The sequence below is a fragment of the Lipotes vexillifer genome, unplaced genomic scaffold (genome assembly GCF_000442215.2).
Source record: "Lipotes vexillifer unplaced genomic scaffold, Lipotes_vexillifer_v1.1 scaffold291, whole genome shotgun sequence".
NCBI lineage: Eukaryota > Metazoa > Chordata > Mammalia > Artiodactyla > Lipotidae > Lipotes > Lipotes vexillifer.
Window position 1 is genome coordinate 1,233,245 of NW_006794559.1, and position 19,087 is coordinate 1,252,331.

Consider the following 19,087-nt stretch of genomic DNA (forward strand, 5'->3'; position numbering starts at 1 on the left):
GTATGACCAAAGCAATTTTGTCAATGTCTTTGTCACCATTTAATAGGAAAGGCTGGGATCCATCAGGCTGTGACCCACTGGGGGACTCCTGGACTTGGCTCCAATGAGGAGTCACTGTTTGATGTCACCAGTTGCCAAGGTCTTTCCTTTTGTTCCCTCTGCTTTGAGTTTAGCCTCACCAACCCACTTGTTTATTATAATTCCCATTTCGACTCTCCTAATCAGAGAACACACAGCCAATGAATGTATTCTGATCTGCTTATTAATTCTAGTTCTCAATACATATTATTAAATGGTATTCTGGTTTGTTTAACTTCTCCATATATTTTATGTATTAAAAGTCACATTCAGGTAATAGTCTACTGTATGTCAAAACGATTCACATTAAATTTCTGTAGTTTTATTTATCTGGCTGATAACAGAGTCCAAATCAATACCTGCAGATTTATACTCAATGAACACTAAAACTCTCCTCAAAGATGAGCTTAATTTTCTTTTTCATGGTTGTGGTATTCTTTCCTACTTTCCTATTAACTAAAATTATATTCCTGCTAAAAGATGGGTCTATGTCCACCTTATATAAATCATCATCAAGGCGGACATTCAAAGAACATCAGTCCCATCCCTTTGTTTGGAAATAAATTATTTCCATTCTACTAAAAAAGCTGTACATCTGCAAGGGGTAGGGGGAAAAAAACAGTACACACTATGAAGTGTGATAAGATCTGAAAATTAAATCTAAACATAGCTAGCATCTCAAACATCCTTTGGGATACAAATCTCACAATACAAAATACAATTTAAAGCCCAGCTTCCCTGGTGGCGCAGTGGTTGAGAGTCCGCCTGCCGATGCTAGGGGATGCGGGCTCGTGCCCCGGTCCGGGAAGATCCCACATGCCGTGGAGCGGCTGGGCCCGTGAGCCATGGCCGCTGAGCCTGCGCGTCCGGAGCCTGTGCTCCGCAACGGGAGAGGCCACAGCAGTGAGAGGCCCGCGTACCACAAAAAAATAAAAATAAAAGCCTTCTTCTAGCAACTATAACAGATTCAATTATTTTCACTCAATATTGTTTCTTAGGTTAAACACTGGCAGTGCTTGACGCACAGAAATCCTTAATTACCTTGGCCAAGTATGGGCGGGAGTCTTATGAGGCCTTCCACAAAATTTTAGGACTGATTGAAAAGGTAACTTAGGACTGCAAAAGGAGGAGAAAAAGGTGAAGTCCTCTTCTAAACGACTTATATAATGATGCGTGGACACCTGAGAGCCTAGGCCAATCTTTATGGGACTATTTTTTTTAATGGAATGAAGTGATGAAATGCAGAGGTGCCCCCAGATCCGAATATAAAGGGTACAATTTACGACTATCTCCAAGTCTAGTTAGGATGACAAATTTCAAATAGAGCCTTTTTTATTTTAAAAACGTTTTTTTTCCGCTTGGTTGAAATGATTCCCTCCAAAAACTGGGGTCACTTTAATGGCTATGAGCCGTAATCAGGAATGTGGGATGCTCAGCCCAGGGAAGCAGGGTCCCTAAAGGGAACATACAGAGGTATCACGTTTCCTCACCTGGGCACAGCCCCGGGGGCTTCCGGGCATTTCCTGCCCCTCTTCTTCACCACTCACTGTTCTTCCCTGATGGCCTGCTGTGGCCCTGTTTCTTTAGCTTTAACTTGGAATCCCTCTTACTAATGAACTTCCTGCCCGCAACCTGGCCAGGGCTCTGTCTTTCCTCCGTAGGGTGCTGGCTAACACACTACCTTGACCCCACTGAGGCTGGGATACCAAGAAGCTCATGTTTCAAACCACAAGCAATGTGAAGCACATAATTTAATTAAACTTTTCCTATGGAAGAATTTGAGAAGTGATCTTGGAAAGAGGTTGGACTTGAGAGCCAGGAAACCTGAGTTCTCATCTGAGCTCTGCCTCTAATTAGCTGTGTAATCTTGGAGGAAAGTTTTAACTTTCCAAATCCAGAATTTTCTAGGATCTCTAGGTTTTCTTTGTAGTTTAAAAACTCCATAGTTCCATGGAATTCTAAGTCTCTCTCTCACAAGTGGTTTATTATGAGTGCTACGAATTGCTTTGTGAGAAACTAAAAACTTAAAAGACATCCAGAAAAAAGATGAATACGCTGTATCTTTTTTGATTTATAGTCATATTACCCCACTTACTTTTTTAATGAAAGGAATTGTTTTAATGTGTTTTTATGAAAGGAATTGGATTAAAAGGAGGGAAGATTCACTGTGTAGACTTAAATACAGGCGTTAGTATTAATGAAGATGTTCTTTTGTGTCATCATTTCTTTATTTTTCTAATCCTCTCAACTCATAAGGCACCAGGTTTTTCTTATTAATCACTTGACAATGAGCATTAAACTATAACAAAACAACCCTCTTAATTCCTGGTGGGAAGTATGCATATCTACTGGGTGTCTAAAATATCATATTTTATAGGACTTACAATTCAGACATTGAAACAAAAGGCCCACCCTTCCCCTGGGACACAGGAACAATGAGCTGGAGACAATATCCCAGAGAAGTGGGTGGGCTGTAACCTGAGCCAGCTGTGCGGATCTACAAGGACTCTCCCCATCTCTCCTAAGGAGCACGGGGCAGGGAGTGTCCGCCCTCAGACAGAAAACAAACATCACGGGCAGCCCAGGAGGGGGTGCGAGCTCAGAGGTGGCTGCTCCTCGGGTGTCCTAAGCAGAACAACTCCGAAGGAAGGCGAGGCCAAAGTGCACCACCTGAGACACAGAAGAGGTGAAGAGGGTTCTCCTCAGTAATCGGTCAGTAGGTATGGCTGCAGAACAGAGAGAGAGAAGGGATTCCTATGCTCCTGCCATCTTACCTCTAAGATGGGCCTTGAGGCCTGGGGAGTGAGGGTAGGAGGGGCCAAGGCGCAGTGAAGGGAGGCAAGCGGATGTGGCAGAAATCAAAGCCCAGGTGGTCTGGGTAAGACTGAGCTCTCAGGCGGGCATGGCCCATCTCCCTAGCTAAAGAGTAAGCCCTGGGTTGAATTTATATTGTGCTCAACTGCGCCAAGTGGATTTTCAACTGCTCCCTGCTAGAAAGATGGCTCTCAACACCTCCTCCCTCTGTCTCTAGGTCCCTCTGAATCTGCTGGAAATACCCCCTTGGATGCATGTCCGTACATTAAACGTTTTGTATCCTGCGCAGTATTAAACCTCACTTTAGACAAGGCTGGGAACTTAGCTGCAACTTACTGAGCACAGCAGTAATGGAACTTTTCCAAATATCTGGCAGATGCATTTGTTTCAGAGCAGATGACTAGCTTTTGAGAGGATTCAGTTCCAAGCTAGGCTGGATACTGAAATCCACACAGGGCGTTCCCCGCATCTCACTGCAGAGATCAGACCCACAGTGTTCCATGAAGATCAGACAAGTCCATTTCCAGCGAAGCGGTTTCCTGAGGATTCTCAATGTTTAATGCACTAATAATCAAGAAAATAAACAAGGCATGGGACAAGACAAGGGTCCAGAGAAAGATGTCCACTTAGGTTTCTGGAGGGACTTAATAAAAAACAACTCCCGAGAAACTAAAACAATACAAGGACGGAGCCTAATATGGGCAGAGAAACGGACATCTCTCTGCCTCTCTCTGACAACTCCTCTTCACTAGCCCCTGCCCGGTGCCCAGGTTTCCACCTTTAACTGTCTCTCTCTCTTCCCTCAACAGCATCACCCTGTGACGTCAAGGACTTTCCTTGCTGTACATCCCCATGACAATGCACCGATTTAGGGGGCTCTTGTGTGAACCTCAGTGTGGCACCCTCCCTGACGGGGATGTCTGCCTTCCCTCAACCAGCCCTCTGCACAGCTGCCAGTCATCTTTCTGAAACTCTTTATCAATAGCGTCATGCCTCAGCTTGAATTCTTTCAAGGACCCCCACCACCACTGCCATGAGAATAAAGTCCAGACTCCTCAGCATGACCTGACCTTTGGTGACCCGCGGTACTGACTTCTCGGGACTCCTCTCCTGCCCGTCTCTGACCCTCCAGCACGCGGGCTACTTCTGGCTCCCTAACGTAGCAGCCCCTGCGCCTGGCTCTGCGGGGCTGCTCACTCCCCCCTCCTGCAGCACACGGCACACACGCAGTTCTGTGGAAATTACTCAGAAACCTTGCTGCATCGCCCACCAGACTCAAGAACCTCAGACTGTGCTAGCCATCTTTGCTTCTCCAACACCCTTACATAACGTCTGGCCTAACCTGAATGTCTGAATGAATGGGCAGTCGGGACTTTTAAATGGAATCACTTGGGGCTCCGAATGAGACAGTGTCTTAGCAACTGGTGAGACATCAGGTAGCTCTGTCACTGCATAGTGTCCTGTTTCCTAAAGTGTCATATATGTACATTTAAAAATGTCAGTAGACCATTGATAGTCATAAAAATTTCATTCTGCTACCTTGAAAACCCTCCAAATTATGTATTACATAACAGCTTGGTCAAATGCAGTAAATTATAACTAAATAAGTTAAATGTTCAAAACTCTCAATGACCAGACTCATCAATTGGGGGGCGGGAGGTGTTTGGTATTACAGGGAAGCTGGTTTCTTTTTCGTAAAAGTAAATTTATTTATTTTTGGCTGCGTTGGGTCTTCATTGCTGCGCGCGGACTTTCTCTAGTTGCAGCGAGCGGGGGCTACTCTTCGTCACAGTGCGTGAGCTTCTCGTCGCGGTGGCTTCTCTTGTTGTGGAGCATGGGCTCTAGGTGCGCAGGCTTCAGAAGTTGTGGCACGTGGGCTCAGCAGTTGTGGCTCGTGGGCTCTAGAGCGCAGGCTCAGTAGTTGTGGCGCACGGGCTTCGTTGCTCCGCAGCATGTGGGATCTTCCCGGACCAGGGCTCAAACCCGTGTCCCCTGCATTGGCAGGCGGATTCTTAACCGCTGCGCCAGCAGGCAAGTCCCTCTAATCACTTAAGTATCACTGCAGAAGTGAGGATGGGGCTGGCTATCCAGAAAACGAGGAGAGGCCTTGCAGCCACCTGAGTGGACACGTGGCAGGTCCAGCTTCCCCATGAGTAAGGGGCTCAGCCTGCTCCACATCATATGACTTTGCAACTAAAAACTGCCATCCTCACAAATAAAATGATGTTACCTAGAGGAGAGGAAGGAGACTCGACTAAGCATCCTGAGCACTCAGCTCCCTCCCTGCTACCTGGCGGACATCAGCCAGTGTGTACCAAGAGCTTCCTTGAATGGTGGTATCTCTTTGGATTCTCACACATCTAATGAGAACCCCAATTTTAGGGTAAATGTTATCTCTGAATTACAGGTTAAGAAAGGTGAATTTACATGGGAGCATCATTTAAAAAAAAAAAAAAAAAAAAAAAAGGAAAGGTGAATTTTAGGAAGGTTTATGGCTTACTGAAATACCCAGATTAGTGACAGACAGACCTGGGGCTAAAATCTAGACCCAGATGACTACATCTCAGGTCTTGCCACTACCCTAGTGTCTAGAACAACTACCATTCTATTCGGTAACAGAGCTTTGAGGAAGGGGTAGGCAAGTGTAGCTTCTTTCATTTTCTAGTTGTCTGTGTATGGTTCTCTATGTCTTCCTTAGAATGCAATTTCAGTTGTTAAAAAGACCATACCTTTGTGCGAATACCTAGCGTAGTGAATAGTGAATATGCTTCACGTTAAAACATGTCCATTATTTATATACTTCCAATATCCCAATGAAGTTTCCTTTCAGGACTTGGCTTAGGGAGGCACACGCCTTCATTCACACGTAAGGCCTCGCTCGTGCATCAGGGATAATTTCACACAAGCCCCTCTGCGCATTTACCAGCACCACCAGGACAGTCTGCTCAGAGCAGCCCTTCAAAGCCTGGGACGCCAGGCAAAGTCCTATCTTAAACACAGTGGAGCAGAGGTTATGCTTTGCGGATAAAATACTAAGCAGATGGGCAAGTCCTGATTGGAGGACTTCTGACATCAGGGGACTTCACGGAACTCCCTCAATTTGTCCTCACTGGATCTCAGGCACACACTCGAAGGGTGCTGCTGATGCAAGGTCCATCAAACCCACACAGGACACTCGGCAGGGCCCAGGTTCTGCCAGGCAACCCTGGTAGGAAAAGGCAGAGGTATGGACACAGCAGGACCCATTCAGGTTGTAGGAACCACAGAGTGTGTGCCTAGTAATACGCTAAATGGCATCTGATGATTCTGAGGCCAAAACCCAGGTTTTCTTTTATTTGAAGGACTTCTGAGTTTTGTTTTTGCATGCAAACATGTCTCCCTCTCTTCTGCTCCCTTGACCCACCACCTTGAGCTGTGCCCTTACGACCACAAAGGCAGCTGGTGCCGAGGTCTCAAATCCATCCACTTACTCAAAACATATTAAATGCTTACCACGAATTAAGCACTGTTATAGGAACATCACAAATGCAAAGGTGAATTTTCAAAAAGCTATGGTTTATAATAAAAAACCAACAACTATGGTTTGCCACTCTCATAGAGGTTTTATTTTCTATTTGGGGAGAAAATAATAAAGTCTTAAAGTTATAATAAAGTCAAATAACCATAATAAAGAATGATTTTCAGTGAATGCTAGAGATATGGTATAAATAAATCTCCACTGCTTGCACTGTCTTAAGATTTCATCTTGGCTCAAATCTTCCTCTGTCAATGCCTGTGAGTAGTGTTTAATAACCTAAGACATATACATGAATCACATAGATAAAAGTGTCCTTCTACCCCTCACTGGTTACACATGAGGTCTGTGCTTATCCAATTCCACTCACTGTAGAACCTTCACAGGTCTCTCAGACCTATTTAAAATGTGAGCAAACGTTATTTTTAAAAGGCAAAAAAAATCTGTAAAAGAAAGAAAGAAAGAGAGTGAGTGAGAGAGAAGGGAGGGAGGGAGGAAAGAAAGAAAATGTGACCTGATATGGGGAAAACATGCATACAGTAATGGAGTACTAGACTCATCCAGTATCTTTTATTCTACCTGAGAAGAGAATAAAATCTTAGATTCACTTATGAAGGTAATATTTTGTGTGTGTGTTTTATTTCATCTAGTTATTTATGTAGGTAATCTCAACTCCCCACTTGATCATAAGTTTTCCTAAGCACTGCATGGTGTTTCTAACAAAAATCATGCCATACATCGCCGGTATGGCGGGGGGTGGGGGTGGGGGCTACCTCCCTCACCAGGCTGTCTTGAGGAAAAATGAAGAAAATGTCTAAAGTGCTAGTAAACATAGAAATCAACCTGACAAGTTTTTCCTCTAATGGTGTTCACAAAAGGCACCGCAGCTCCCTGAGGTGCTCAGCTGCTGGGGCACCATCACACGGCATTCTGTATGAACGCCCCAGCTCCCTAGGAGAACAAAGAACGCGCATCAATCATGTCCCCTAGAGTTGCATCCCATGGAGCATGGCATGGGCCACCCTCCACTGAAGAACGGGCCTCCTCTGCTTGCACAGAGCACAGGGACCCAGAGGTACACCCGTGGGCAGTGAGGAAGACCAGAGTACCCACCTGGGTGCTACATCAGCTGAACCTCGCTGGTTACGGCCAGATTGTCCTCCTACCCTACAAGGCTGCTACCTTCATTTAGAAAGGATGGCGCAAATCAAAGTTAATTATGGTTCTTCAGTATATTTCTGTATTTTCTGATTGAGAATCTGATATAGAAGCTGTTTTTCAAAAGCAATTTTCCCCTTCACCAAAGGAACACTGAATTGGCATACTTCCAAGGCTGATATTCCTTTAAAGTGGGTGAGCTGAACACAAAGGCTTTAACAAATTAAGGAACAAAAGGTAATAATAATGACCAAGGTTCCTAAATCACTTCTTTTCCTGCTGCATTTCTAACAAGAAAGGTTACAATATATACCTTCCAAGGGCCTAAGGATCCATGTCAAGCTTAGATTAAATGTTCAAAATAGTCATTTGAGGAGCTATACCCATAACTTACTTCTTATTTCAGTTTGATTTTATATGTCATTTAAATTCATTAGACCCGGGAGTTGGGCTGAACATTTTCACATCTATTAATCTTCTGAATTTCTATGCAACTATTATTCAGTGCTCACACATGTCAGTTCACCTTTCCTGTGGGCCCTCCACAGTCGCCCACACTCCACGCTGCCTACCCAGCACTCCACCTGTGGGATCACACACACGGCAACGCCCCTTCCCCCAGCACCACCTTCCATCCCTCCAGCTCCCCCACACCAGGCACTTCTGCTTGTTCATCCTCAGGGTCCTCCCGTGTCCTCTCCTCCCCCTCCATCATCCACCTCTGAACAGTCCCCAGCAGCCGAGAGCCCTGAGGACTCAGCTTCCGCGTTCTTGGGTCCGGCAGCTACACGCCCACCCCTTTGCCATCTGAACCCCCATCCTTTGTTTTCTTTTCTCTCTTCTTAAGCTGTTAACATTCCCAGCAAGGCTGATTTCATCAAAATCTTAGGTGGAAGGACCCCGCTCTTGGTTGGTGATTCATACATTCTCATTCTCTCTTTCTCTCACTCACTCCTTCCATTCAATGAGTATTTCTTGAATTCCTACTCTGTGCCATGTGTCCTGTGTGCTCAGGAAACATCAGTGAATACGACTGAGATCCCCACCCTCACGGGGTTCACATGAATAAACAATAAACATGTGAGTATCTTAGAAGCAGGTAAGTGATAGGCTGAGGAAGAAAGAAAGCAGAGCGAGGTAAAGAGGACCTGGAACGCCAAGAGGGTGAAGGGCATGGCAGCAGGCAAGGGCCTCACGGAGAAGAAAGAACTGGAGAAAGGCCTGCAGTGGGTGAGTGAGAGCTGGATAAAGAACTCTCCGGGAAGAGGAACAGCCTGAGAAGAGGCCCTGGGGCAGGAGGCTGCCTGGAGTGACAGAGGAGCCCCACGGAGGCCAGTCTGGTTGCAGCAGAGACTGGGGAGGCGACTGGTCAGAGAGGTGCGGTGGACAAGAGCACGGCCCCGGTAAGACTTCCCTGAGTGAGGTCATCGGACCTACCTTGAAACTTAGTTTTTAAAAGATCACTTTGGCTACTCTGTTAGCATAGACAGGAGGAAGGGCAAGGATAGGATCTGGAAGACCTGATAGGATTAACCAAGGTAAGAAGGGACGAGGGCGGTGGCCACGGTTTCAGCAGTGGGGGTACTGACTGATGACTCTTACTGTTACGCCCTCCCCATCCCAAGCCCCGTAGCCTGCTTTCCAAACCCTCCTGATTCGCCCCCAGGCTGCTCTTCACCTGGGCCAACCTAACATTAGCTCCCTCAGCCCAATCCGCCTCTAAATTTCTCAAATACCCAATCCTCTCCTTCCCATTCAGAGACAGAGCTCTCTCTCCTTCCTGAACTCTTCCTGCAGAGACCCTTCATTCCATCCCCACAGGGCCCCCTAAAGAGCCTTGCTTTAAAACGCACCCCCACAGCTTGCATCTTCAATCTCTTCCTCATTCCTGGACTTCCCTTCCTAGCTCATTCTCTCAGTCCTGATAAAACCTCCTGTTATTGCTCTGACTTACCACAATCCCTTCTCTCTGCTACCATTTAACGCTAACCTCTGTGCCCCACGCACTCACTTCTTCAGCCCCGGCAAGAAACGACCGTCATAGGCAATGACGCCCTAGCTATCAACTCCAAGGAGCATTCTCCCACGCCAGTGGCAGGAGCGCCTGACGGTCTCTGCTCTTTTTGCCTGCCTTCTTCAAGACGCCTCTCACTCCCTTCCAGGGCCCCACAGTTTCCTGGTCCTTTTCCCACTTTCTGTATCTGATTCCCACCCCCGCTTCCTCCTAGGTGAAGGTGTTCCCCAAGATTCAGTCCCCTGGAGGACACTCTCATGCTCTCGGTCCCTGTGGCCGCTGTCTCACATTTCTGCGGGTGAGCCCAGACTGATAACCCTGGCTTCTCTCTTAGGCTGGACTGCATTTCCAACCACTTTAAGGGCTCAGCACCTGGACGTCCCACTATCTCAATGTTCCAAGAATAAATTCCCATGGGATTCAATCTGTCATGACAGTGGTCACATTCTCCTTCTTATTATTAATATTAATTCAATATCTCCTCTCCTAAGTTTTGAGCAATTCGAAAGCAGGAACCCTGTCTGAGCTCTTTGCACAAAGAGTATAACTCTAAACTATATGCTAAATAAATACACTCTTCAACTCAGCTGATCCGTGCTATCCAAAAAATAAGCTTTTCTTTTTAAGACACACTTGATGATAAAAGAAAAAAAAAATGACCTGTCACTGTTTTCTGTAAAAGGTAGAATTCTTGACCTGGAATTAAAATTCTCATCTCCTGAAGGTCTGGACAACGTCAATTTGGAAACATTATTTATCCAGATTTTTCAGGTAGGTTCAATCCTAGACATGAACTAATAAGCCAAAACCCACAATGTTCACAGAAACTGACATTGTTGGCCACTGAATGCAGACAGATAAAAATTTTGAGGAACTTTATCAAAAGAACACTTTCCAATAAAAAGCCCAAAACAAAGTATTGAGATTATTTTTTGGCAGCATATAATAAAAAGCAAGGACAAAACACTGTGGAAAAAAAAAAAATTCTTTCTTTTCAAAAGGACAGATGGGAAATGAGATGAGGGACTTCCAGCCCCTTTGTAAGTAGCGGGGCCTGGTTTCCTTTTCAGGTCAGTGGTTTGTAGATCATTATCAGTCTCATGTAAGCAGAAGAGGAAAAGAAACAGAAGAAAAATAAAAATCAGGATGTTATTTAAAGGGAAATGGATTGACCACATTTTTCGATACAATGCTGAGAACACTGTAGGATTCTCCTGTATCTAAACTTTTCCAAAAGTGAAAATTTCTAGAGTTGCCAATTATTAATAATTTTCCCATCTTTTAAATTCTCTTGCTAAAGAGATTTGACACTGATGATACACCATGAAATGGCAATAGGAAGAACACCTGAGAGACACTCCTTGCCCCGACTTCTCATACAACTTCCAGGAAGACAACAATTTCACGTCTGTACAGCACAGAAAACCCGTAACATCCCGCTCTTTTTTCTTCATTGTGGTATAATGTCCATAAGATAAAATTTACATGTCAACCATTTTTAAGAGTACAATTCAGTAGCGTTAAGAATATCCTCCTTACTGTACAGCGGTCACCACCATCCATGCATAGAACTCTTTTCATCTTGCAAAAGTGAAATCTGTAGCCATTAAATAATTAACTCTCCATCCCCGCTCCTCCATCTCCTGGCAACCACCATTCCACTTTCTGTCTGGATAAATTTGACTATTCTAGGTATCTCATGCAAGTGGAATCGTACAATATTTGTCCTTTTTTGACTCATTTCAATTAGCATAATGTCCTCCAAGTTCATCCATGTTGCAGCATGTATCAGAACTTCCTTTTTAAGGCTGAATAATATTCCATTGTGCATATACACAATTTGTTTATCCATTTACCCACTGATGGACACTTGAGTTTTTTCTTCCTTTGGGCTATTGTGAATAATCCCATTAGGAACATGGATGTACAAGTATCTCTTTGAGTCTCTGCTTTCAATTCTTTTGGGTATATCCCCAGAAGTGGAATATGACATTCTCTCTTTATTTCTTTCATACAAACTCTATGCCTTGTTAGTTTATATCAGACACCAAAGTCTAATGTTTGTGAAATATAAATGGTATCCATAAATTGCCTCCCAACATCCTTTTTTACTGTTTACTACCTTTTCCATATTCTGTCACTTTATAAAATTGCACAAACATTAGTGAGCTGTGTAACAAGTCAGGATACAAGGAGCTCAAAAGCCAGCTACAGATTCAGTGGATTGATGCCAGCAGTTAAGAATGTCACCACCAACAGTATCATTCAGTAAAAGGCTTCCACCTGAAGAGGAGAACCTTGATTGGAAATCAACGGCCAGACTCACATCGAATTCTGTGTCTCTGACAGGAAAGGGAGGAGCCCTGGGCATTATTTACAGTTATGTTTAGATCTGTCATTTCTTAAGCAATTAGTCAACTTGCCTTTCTTTTTTCTTTTTTTTTTGGCCTCACCACACAGCATGTGGGATCTCAGTTCCCCAACCAGGGATCGAACCCATGCCCCCTGCATTGGAAGTGCGGAGTCTTAACCATTGGACCACCAGGGAAGTCCCTCAACTTACCTTTCTTGATCTAAAACATTCTAATCTTAAAGGTTATCATCTCTGCCTAATTGCCTGTTAAAGTTTACCTATTATTTACCCACAGAAAAGTAAGTTCTTAGAGTTTTGCCAAGTAAACTTGAAGAGGCCACAAAACTTGAAGAACAATAAAGGTCCATTAGTCACCAGAAAGTGTGCTCCTTTTATGACTCTGTTTTGCTTCCATTTTATTTTTTTATTTTTATTTTTTTGCGGTACGCGGGCCTCTCACTGTTGTGGCCTCTCCCGCTGCGGAGCACAGGCTCCGGACGCGCAGGCTCAGCGGCCATGGCTCACGGGCCCAGCCGCTCCGCGGCACGTGGGATCTTCCCGGACCGGGGCACGAACCCATGTCTCCTGCATCGGCAGGCGGACTCTCAACCACTGTGCCACCAGGGAAGCCCCCATTTTATTTTTATTTCAAAAATTACCTAATTTTCCACCAAACCAAATCATTGGCTCAGCAAAAAGTTTTACAATTCTAGTCACTGGCATTTCCACATGTGCTCACTGGTATTCATAGTCACTTCATGAATCAAAGAAAACTAGCTAATTAATGTTCATAATAACTTTACAGATTTTATACGAAGCCAGGAGCACCCAAGCCTGGCATCCAGCGTGCAGGTCATGTGGATGTGGAGGTGGATGGGTGGGGAGGCAGGTGACAGAGGCACCAGCACAGCCCTGTCCTCAGGGCCACAGCACGAGTGGGGACACTTGAAGACAAAAACCGTGAGAAGCCATTACTGAAAAGCTCTAGACAATGCCCTTAGGTATTCATGTAACAATGTAGACACTAAGTATTAGAGGAACTAAGAGAATGGGGAAAAAAATTACTGTGGACTTGAACAACTTTAGAAGACAGGGGATTTGAAGTGGCCTCAAAGGGTGAGAAGGTTCTAGAAGGATGGGAAAGAACAGAAGATACTGCCAGGAAGGAGAACCATAAAGCCAGGGCAGAGACAGAACAGAACGACCCCAAAACGCCAGGGTCTGATTCTGAAAAAAAACAAGCGTAGTCTATATGAGCCACGGTAATCCTACTCCAATCTTGGAAGATAAAACTTCACTTCATAAATATTCTGACAGCTGAGAACTGTCCTTTGGCCTTTTTAAAATTCACATTGACTTTCTGTCTCTCGGGTTTTTTTGTTTTCAACACTCTTCTCCCACCTTAGACAAGTACACCCAACAACAAACCTTATCTCCATAAGGCTCATTTTCCGAGAACTCAGACATTCTTAGGGGCTGACCAATACCAACACAGGCCTACTTGTGACCTGTACAAATGTATCATCGCTATGCACACCTATAGTTTAGTAAATTGTCGTTTTGAATATAGTTGACAGGACTTCACACCAAATTCTATTATCTTAACAGGTAACTAATATTGTTTAACTAGTAAGTATAGGATTGCAAATCAACCCCACTATGCATTTTGCTCACTATCTGACCCATTTCCTAACCAACTTGCTACCATTTTTCCATACTCCGCCTCTAATAATACAAGAATAACTCTGCTCCCATTCTGCCTAAAAATGCAGGGACAGACAGAAGGAATCTGTGACATCACTAAGACATTTGGCTCATTCCACTAACTAGACAGTTATTAAAATCATCAAGACAATTTAGCAAGAAAGCATATAACCTTACTGGATTAGAATACAAGAGTCTCCTAGGGCTTCCCTGGTGGCGCAGTGGTTGAGAGTCCACCTGCCAATGCAGGGGACACAGGTTCGAGCCCTGGTCTGGGAGGATCCCACATGCCGCGGAGCAACTAGCCCCGTGAGCCATAATTACTGAGCCTGCGCGTCTGGAGCCTGTGCTCCACAACAAGAGAGGCCGAGATAGTGAGAGGCCCGCGCACCGCGATGAGGAGTGGCCCCCACTTGCCGCAACTGGAGAAAGCCCTCGCACAGAAACGAAGACCCAACACAACCATAAATAAATAAATAAAATTAAAAAAAAAAAAAAAAAAAAGAGTCTCCTAGAAAAAAAAAAACTATCCAAACTTCATCGTGCCCCATCACAATTACTGTGATGGGGATGAAAGCTGAAATTCAAGCTCCTTAATCTTTGAAAAAACTTCCCCCAAACAGAACTTAACACTGTTCATTCAATCTTGGCCAGCAGAATGTCAGTGAGTTCTTTGCCGTTCCTAGAATATTTGTCTGGTGTCCCCAGAGAAGTCGTTATAGGCAAAAGGGACAAAGGAGTTTTTCTCAAAGTTTCAATCATCTGTTTCTACAAATGCTTAAACATCCAGGTTCCTTGTCTGTGAGATAAAAGATGAAATTAAATTAAGTGTATATCATTTCTGTGGTTTGTTTGCTTCTTAAGCAATTTTATCTCAGGTTTGCAAATACAATTTTGAATTCCAGGCTGCAAAACTCGAAATAACTTTGTTACTCTAACTGATACCAAGAAGAATACATACTTCACGCTCAGAGAAACTTGAGATAATCTTTAGCTTCCTCAGAGCACACTACAGGAAAAATACGTCAACATGGAGTATAATTTGTAATCATCTGATTTAACTTCTCATGCTAACAAATGATGCTAACAAAAGGCATCATTCTGAGGTTTCCATTTATTCATCCCTTAGCTAGGTAATCTACTCTTGTAATGAAGTTTTCAAGGCATCATATTTGGGGGCGTGATCTGAAACCATTTATGAGCAGAATGTACTTTGGCAGCAGCATCCCACTAATAGTCAATTTCATTTCTGTGGCATTCCTTATTTTTCAGGAAAGAACTAAAGAATAATCATTTTACCCACAGTTAGAAAAAGTGAACATCTGTGAAAATTCTCACCTTTGTTGTAAACTGGAAGCTTTTAAATTTGGTGGGAAAAAAAAAACTTCAAGGAATATAATTTAACAATTGTTATTAACATGGAAATTTCTAAAGACAATTCGGTACATAAAGAACTGTATATATAGCAGGTTATGTTCTGGGGAGTGGGATTAAAAAGAAGGTGGTAGGGGAGGCTTTTAATGTCAAGTGTTTCTATAGTGCCTGTTTGTTTGTTACATGTATGTACTAGTTTTTAAAATTAAACAACAAGGCAGTTTAATTCACAAAAGACAGGTCTTGGATGGTAACAGCATCAGGCAGAGAAGAAGGAAGTGCCAAGATTAAGTCCCAGGAGATCAAGGGCAATAACTGGAATCTCCAGTAGACAAAGATGACTCCAGGTTGCCAGGCATCTAACGGTACTGGGGTTCTATCACTCCTCAGTGGCTCAAAGCTCTTGTGGGTCACTCAGCCACAGGCCATAGTCTGAAAGGCTTCAAGCAACAATCTAGAGCAGCTCACAGCAGAAGCTGTGCTGAGTCCCCTGCTGGCAGCTACTGAGCTTCCAGAAACAGCACCCGTCACTGCATCAGTGAGGTAAATGTTAGGACATTCCTTGATGTCAGAACCCCCAAACTCTTCTCTATGAGCCCACACACAGTTCAGGGCCTCTCTCAAGGCAGTCTCCCAAAGTGACATTCTAAAAGGATGCATGGCAAAATCCTCCACTGCTTCCGAGCAAATCCCATCCTTAAGACTCTAAGGCACTTGGCAAAACCCCTAAATACCTCTTCAAACAAATTTCCTAAGACATAGGAGGCACTTGTGTCTACAGAATTAGCCCAGAGTATAGCACTTCTATTCAAGATAAAAGATACACACTTGAAAAAATATTTGTGTCATATACGTATGTGTGTTTATGCATATGTGCATGCATGTATGCATGTACATACATATACACACATATATGTATACATATACATATGTAACATATATTCAGATCTGCGTGTGTACACACATACACCCACATATATACACATATATATGCAAAAATAATTCCACACGGCTCTACTTACAGACACTTAGAAGTTACCTACCTGAAAGTCATCATAAGGGAAGAGCAGCATCTCCCTTAAACAGTCGTTCAGGATCTGTGTCTTCTTCTGGACAATGACATTTTCATAGTCGAGTGGCTCAATCAGCTTTGGTTTGGCCTAGCAGGTGAAAAGATAAGCAATTGGAACACTCTTATAAGATAAAAGTAACTTCTTAAGACTAAAGAACTTCATACATCCTACTCTACATGTTTTTGTACTTTCCAACTTTTCTACAATGAGAGGGTATCAGTTTTGCTATCAGGAAGACTCCGAAACAAGAGAAACAAGTTGTCTTCAAAGGAGAAAACACTTCACGGTCCTCATGCTTGTTTGGTTATTTAAACACAAAGGAGGCTATGGAGTCTGGTGGAACTTCCAGTCACGTCTTGGGTCACCCCTGGCTAGATCAGTCCCCTTCTAAGCCTTAAGCTTTGCCAGAACTGCCCTGCTTGGAGGTCCAGCCATGGTCTGGCAACGAAGGCCACCAGCTCCAGCCATGACCATCTCTTCTTGGCCCTGGGCTTAAAGCAACCCCCAGAGCTCATTATTTTATATAAAGCTCTATGGAACTCATCTCTGAGTCTCAAAATATCCCTGTCTAACCTGAACTATCTATACACTTACATATGCAACACCTAAACATAGAGAAATGTGAGCTGGACCAAAATCAGGCAAGCAAGGGAAAAAAGTACTTAAACCAGGGCTTGTGGGTGACCCCCAGGGGGTAGGGATGATCATCCCTGGCATGCACTAATCCAAAGAAAGAGGCAAGGAACAACTGGGGAAAGAAAAGAGAGAATATGCCTTTTCTAGCTATTTCCAAACTTATTCTCAGTAAAAATCTCATCTAGTTTTAGTCATTGGCACAGTGTTCAGTGATCACTTCCCACATGCAAGGCACTAACTGGGCTAAGTCAAGGATAAAGATATATATTCAACTAACTATAGCACAGTATGCCAAGTGCTTAAAAAGGCACACGTGTGCGTGTGTGTGTGTGTGCGCGCACGCACACACACACACACACACAACTTATCAGAAGTAAATTCATTATATCAATAAATTCATTACTGCAAGATTATTTTTGAAACTATTAATAAAAAACACCTGATAACACAATTTCAACAAATGCTCTATATATTAAAATGACAATTCATATACAGATAATAAATAAATATATTAAAGACATCGGGTATGTGCCATCTAAATTAGGAATTGTAACTGAGACTTCTTTGTGTTCCCCAAATCTGTCTCTTTTCCTTCCAAATAGAACTGGACTACATTTCCCAGTCTCCCCATGGTTAGTGTGGTCATGTGACTGTCTTCTGGCCAACAGTGTGTGAGTGGAAGGGATGTGGTCGCTGCCAAGCCTGGATCATAAAAGCCTCTGCTATAGACGGAATGCTTGTGCCCTGAAAACTCATATGTTGAAACCTAATCCTGAAAAATAATAGGATTAGGAAATGAGGCTTTGGGGAGGTGATCAGGTAATGAGGGTGAAACCCTCATGAATGGGATTAGTGTCCTTATAAGAGAGACCTCCAAGAGCTCTCTCGTCCCTTCCACCATGCGAGCGCACAGCAAGAAGACAGCATCCATGAACCAGGAAGTGGACCCTCACCAAACACTGAATCTGCCAGTGCCTTGATCTTAGACTTTTCAGTCTCCAGAACTATGAGAAATAAATATCTGTTGTTTAAGCCCCACTCTATTGATATTACAGCTGCCCAAGCTAGCTGAGATGGCTTCTCTCCCCTGTTCTCTCCTTATTCCCCTCTGCCAGTAGCATGCACAGGATCCAGCAGTGGACTCAGGAGATGGCCTGAGAACAAGAACTAAAGCATCTACTGTATTATGCCAATGAGGTTCTCAAGTTTCTTAATGAAGCAGTCAGCTTGCTCTGCCTAATATAAGAATAAAATGTTCATATTTAACTTCAATTACTTGATTTAAGTAGACTCTACATGACGTCATGATATGCTGAGGAAAAAACACAGTGCTCAAACAAGTGCACAATTATTATAATTGGGTAATAGTACATGTTTATGGACGGAGATTAAAAATATACACAATCAAAAAAATTAAAGCTATCTTGTGAAAGTGTAGGTAATTTCTTCCTCTAAAATATTTGTAATGTTAAAATGTTTTTACATTCAAAAGAGGCCAAATAAAAGATTTACACAATTATTTTTAAGTAAGAACTGACACAGAAAATAAAAGTATTCTCCAAAATATTTTAATTCAACTTAAATCATTTCTTCCTTTATTTTAGTTTGTTATGTTGTATACAGTAATCAATCTACAGGTGCTTGTTGGCAAAATGGATCAACGTCACAATCAGTAACATTTTCTTTAGGAACCATGACTATATTCCTAATAAAATCCAAAAAGGCACAGAGCTTTCTACAGTGACAGAGCTCAGGATTCTGACAGCTAAACTTCCATTACAAGGAGGTCAGAAGGAGAAAGACTGCAGGATGGAACAGACACTGTGCTCCCCCCTGCCCTGTGTCGTGTCCAGCACATGACTGCAGCCAGCGAAGCCCAGAGAGGGTGACCTAGTTTTGCAGCCCTGGGCACCTCTACAGGCACTAGCTGGCCCAGGGGAATCCTCAGCTGGGTACCTCCCCTTCCAGCCCCTCGGCACAGAGCATCAGCTCCACTCCCTCCAGGCCACAGGGTAAGGTCAGACTGCTTTCTCAGAAAACTGCCGCAGTGTTAGCCCTGGTTAGCAGAGGGTGCTGCAGGGACACTGCTTAGAAAGGGGCTTTTCTCAGGCTCCAGTGTTCTGGAATTGTTCCTCGGTTTTTGGGTTTTTTTGCTTTGTTCCTATAGCCCAGCAGCCACTGGGGGCTTTCTGGGAGAGACCCAGTGGCGCACACCCTCCAGAAGTTGCACAGGCACCCCAGCAGGTGGTTCCCAGCCTCTAGCCTGCAGATCCTCAGCAGACTGACTTCTCCACTGTCCAGAGACCAGGGCCACACTCCCTCCACCTAGGCCTGAATCTTAGCCTTGGGTGCAGGTTTGGGGGGGGGGG

General features: G+C 43.8%; 1 protein-coding gene across 1 annotated transcript in view; it reads right to left on the reverse strand.

The window, feature by feature from the left end:
* Window positions 1-19,087, reverse strand: part of DOCK9 (dedicator of cytokinesis 9) — a 176,829-nt gene that overhangs the window by 137,196 nt on the left and 20,546 nt on the right. The window contains exon 2 of the mRNA XM_007467228.1: window positions 16,053-16,169. Within this exon, the coding sequence (XP_007467290.1) occupies window positions 16,053-16,169 (117 nt within the window). The remainder of the gene's footprint in view (window positions 1-16,052; window positions 16,170-19,087) is intronic.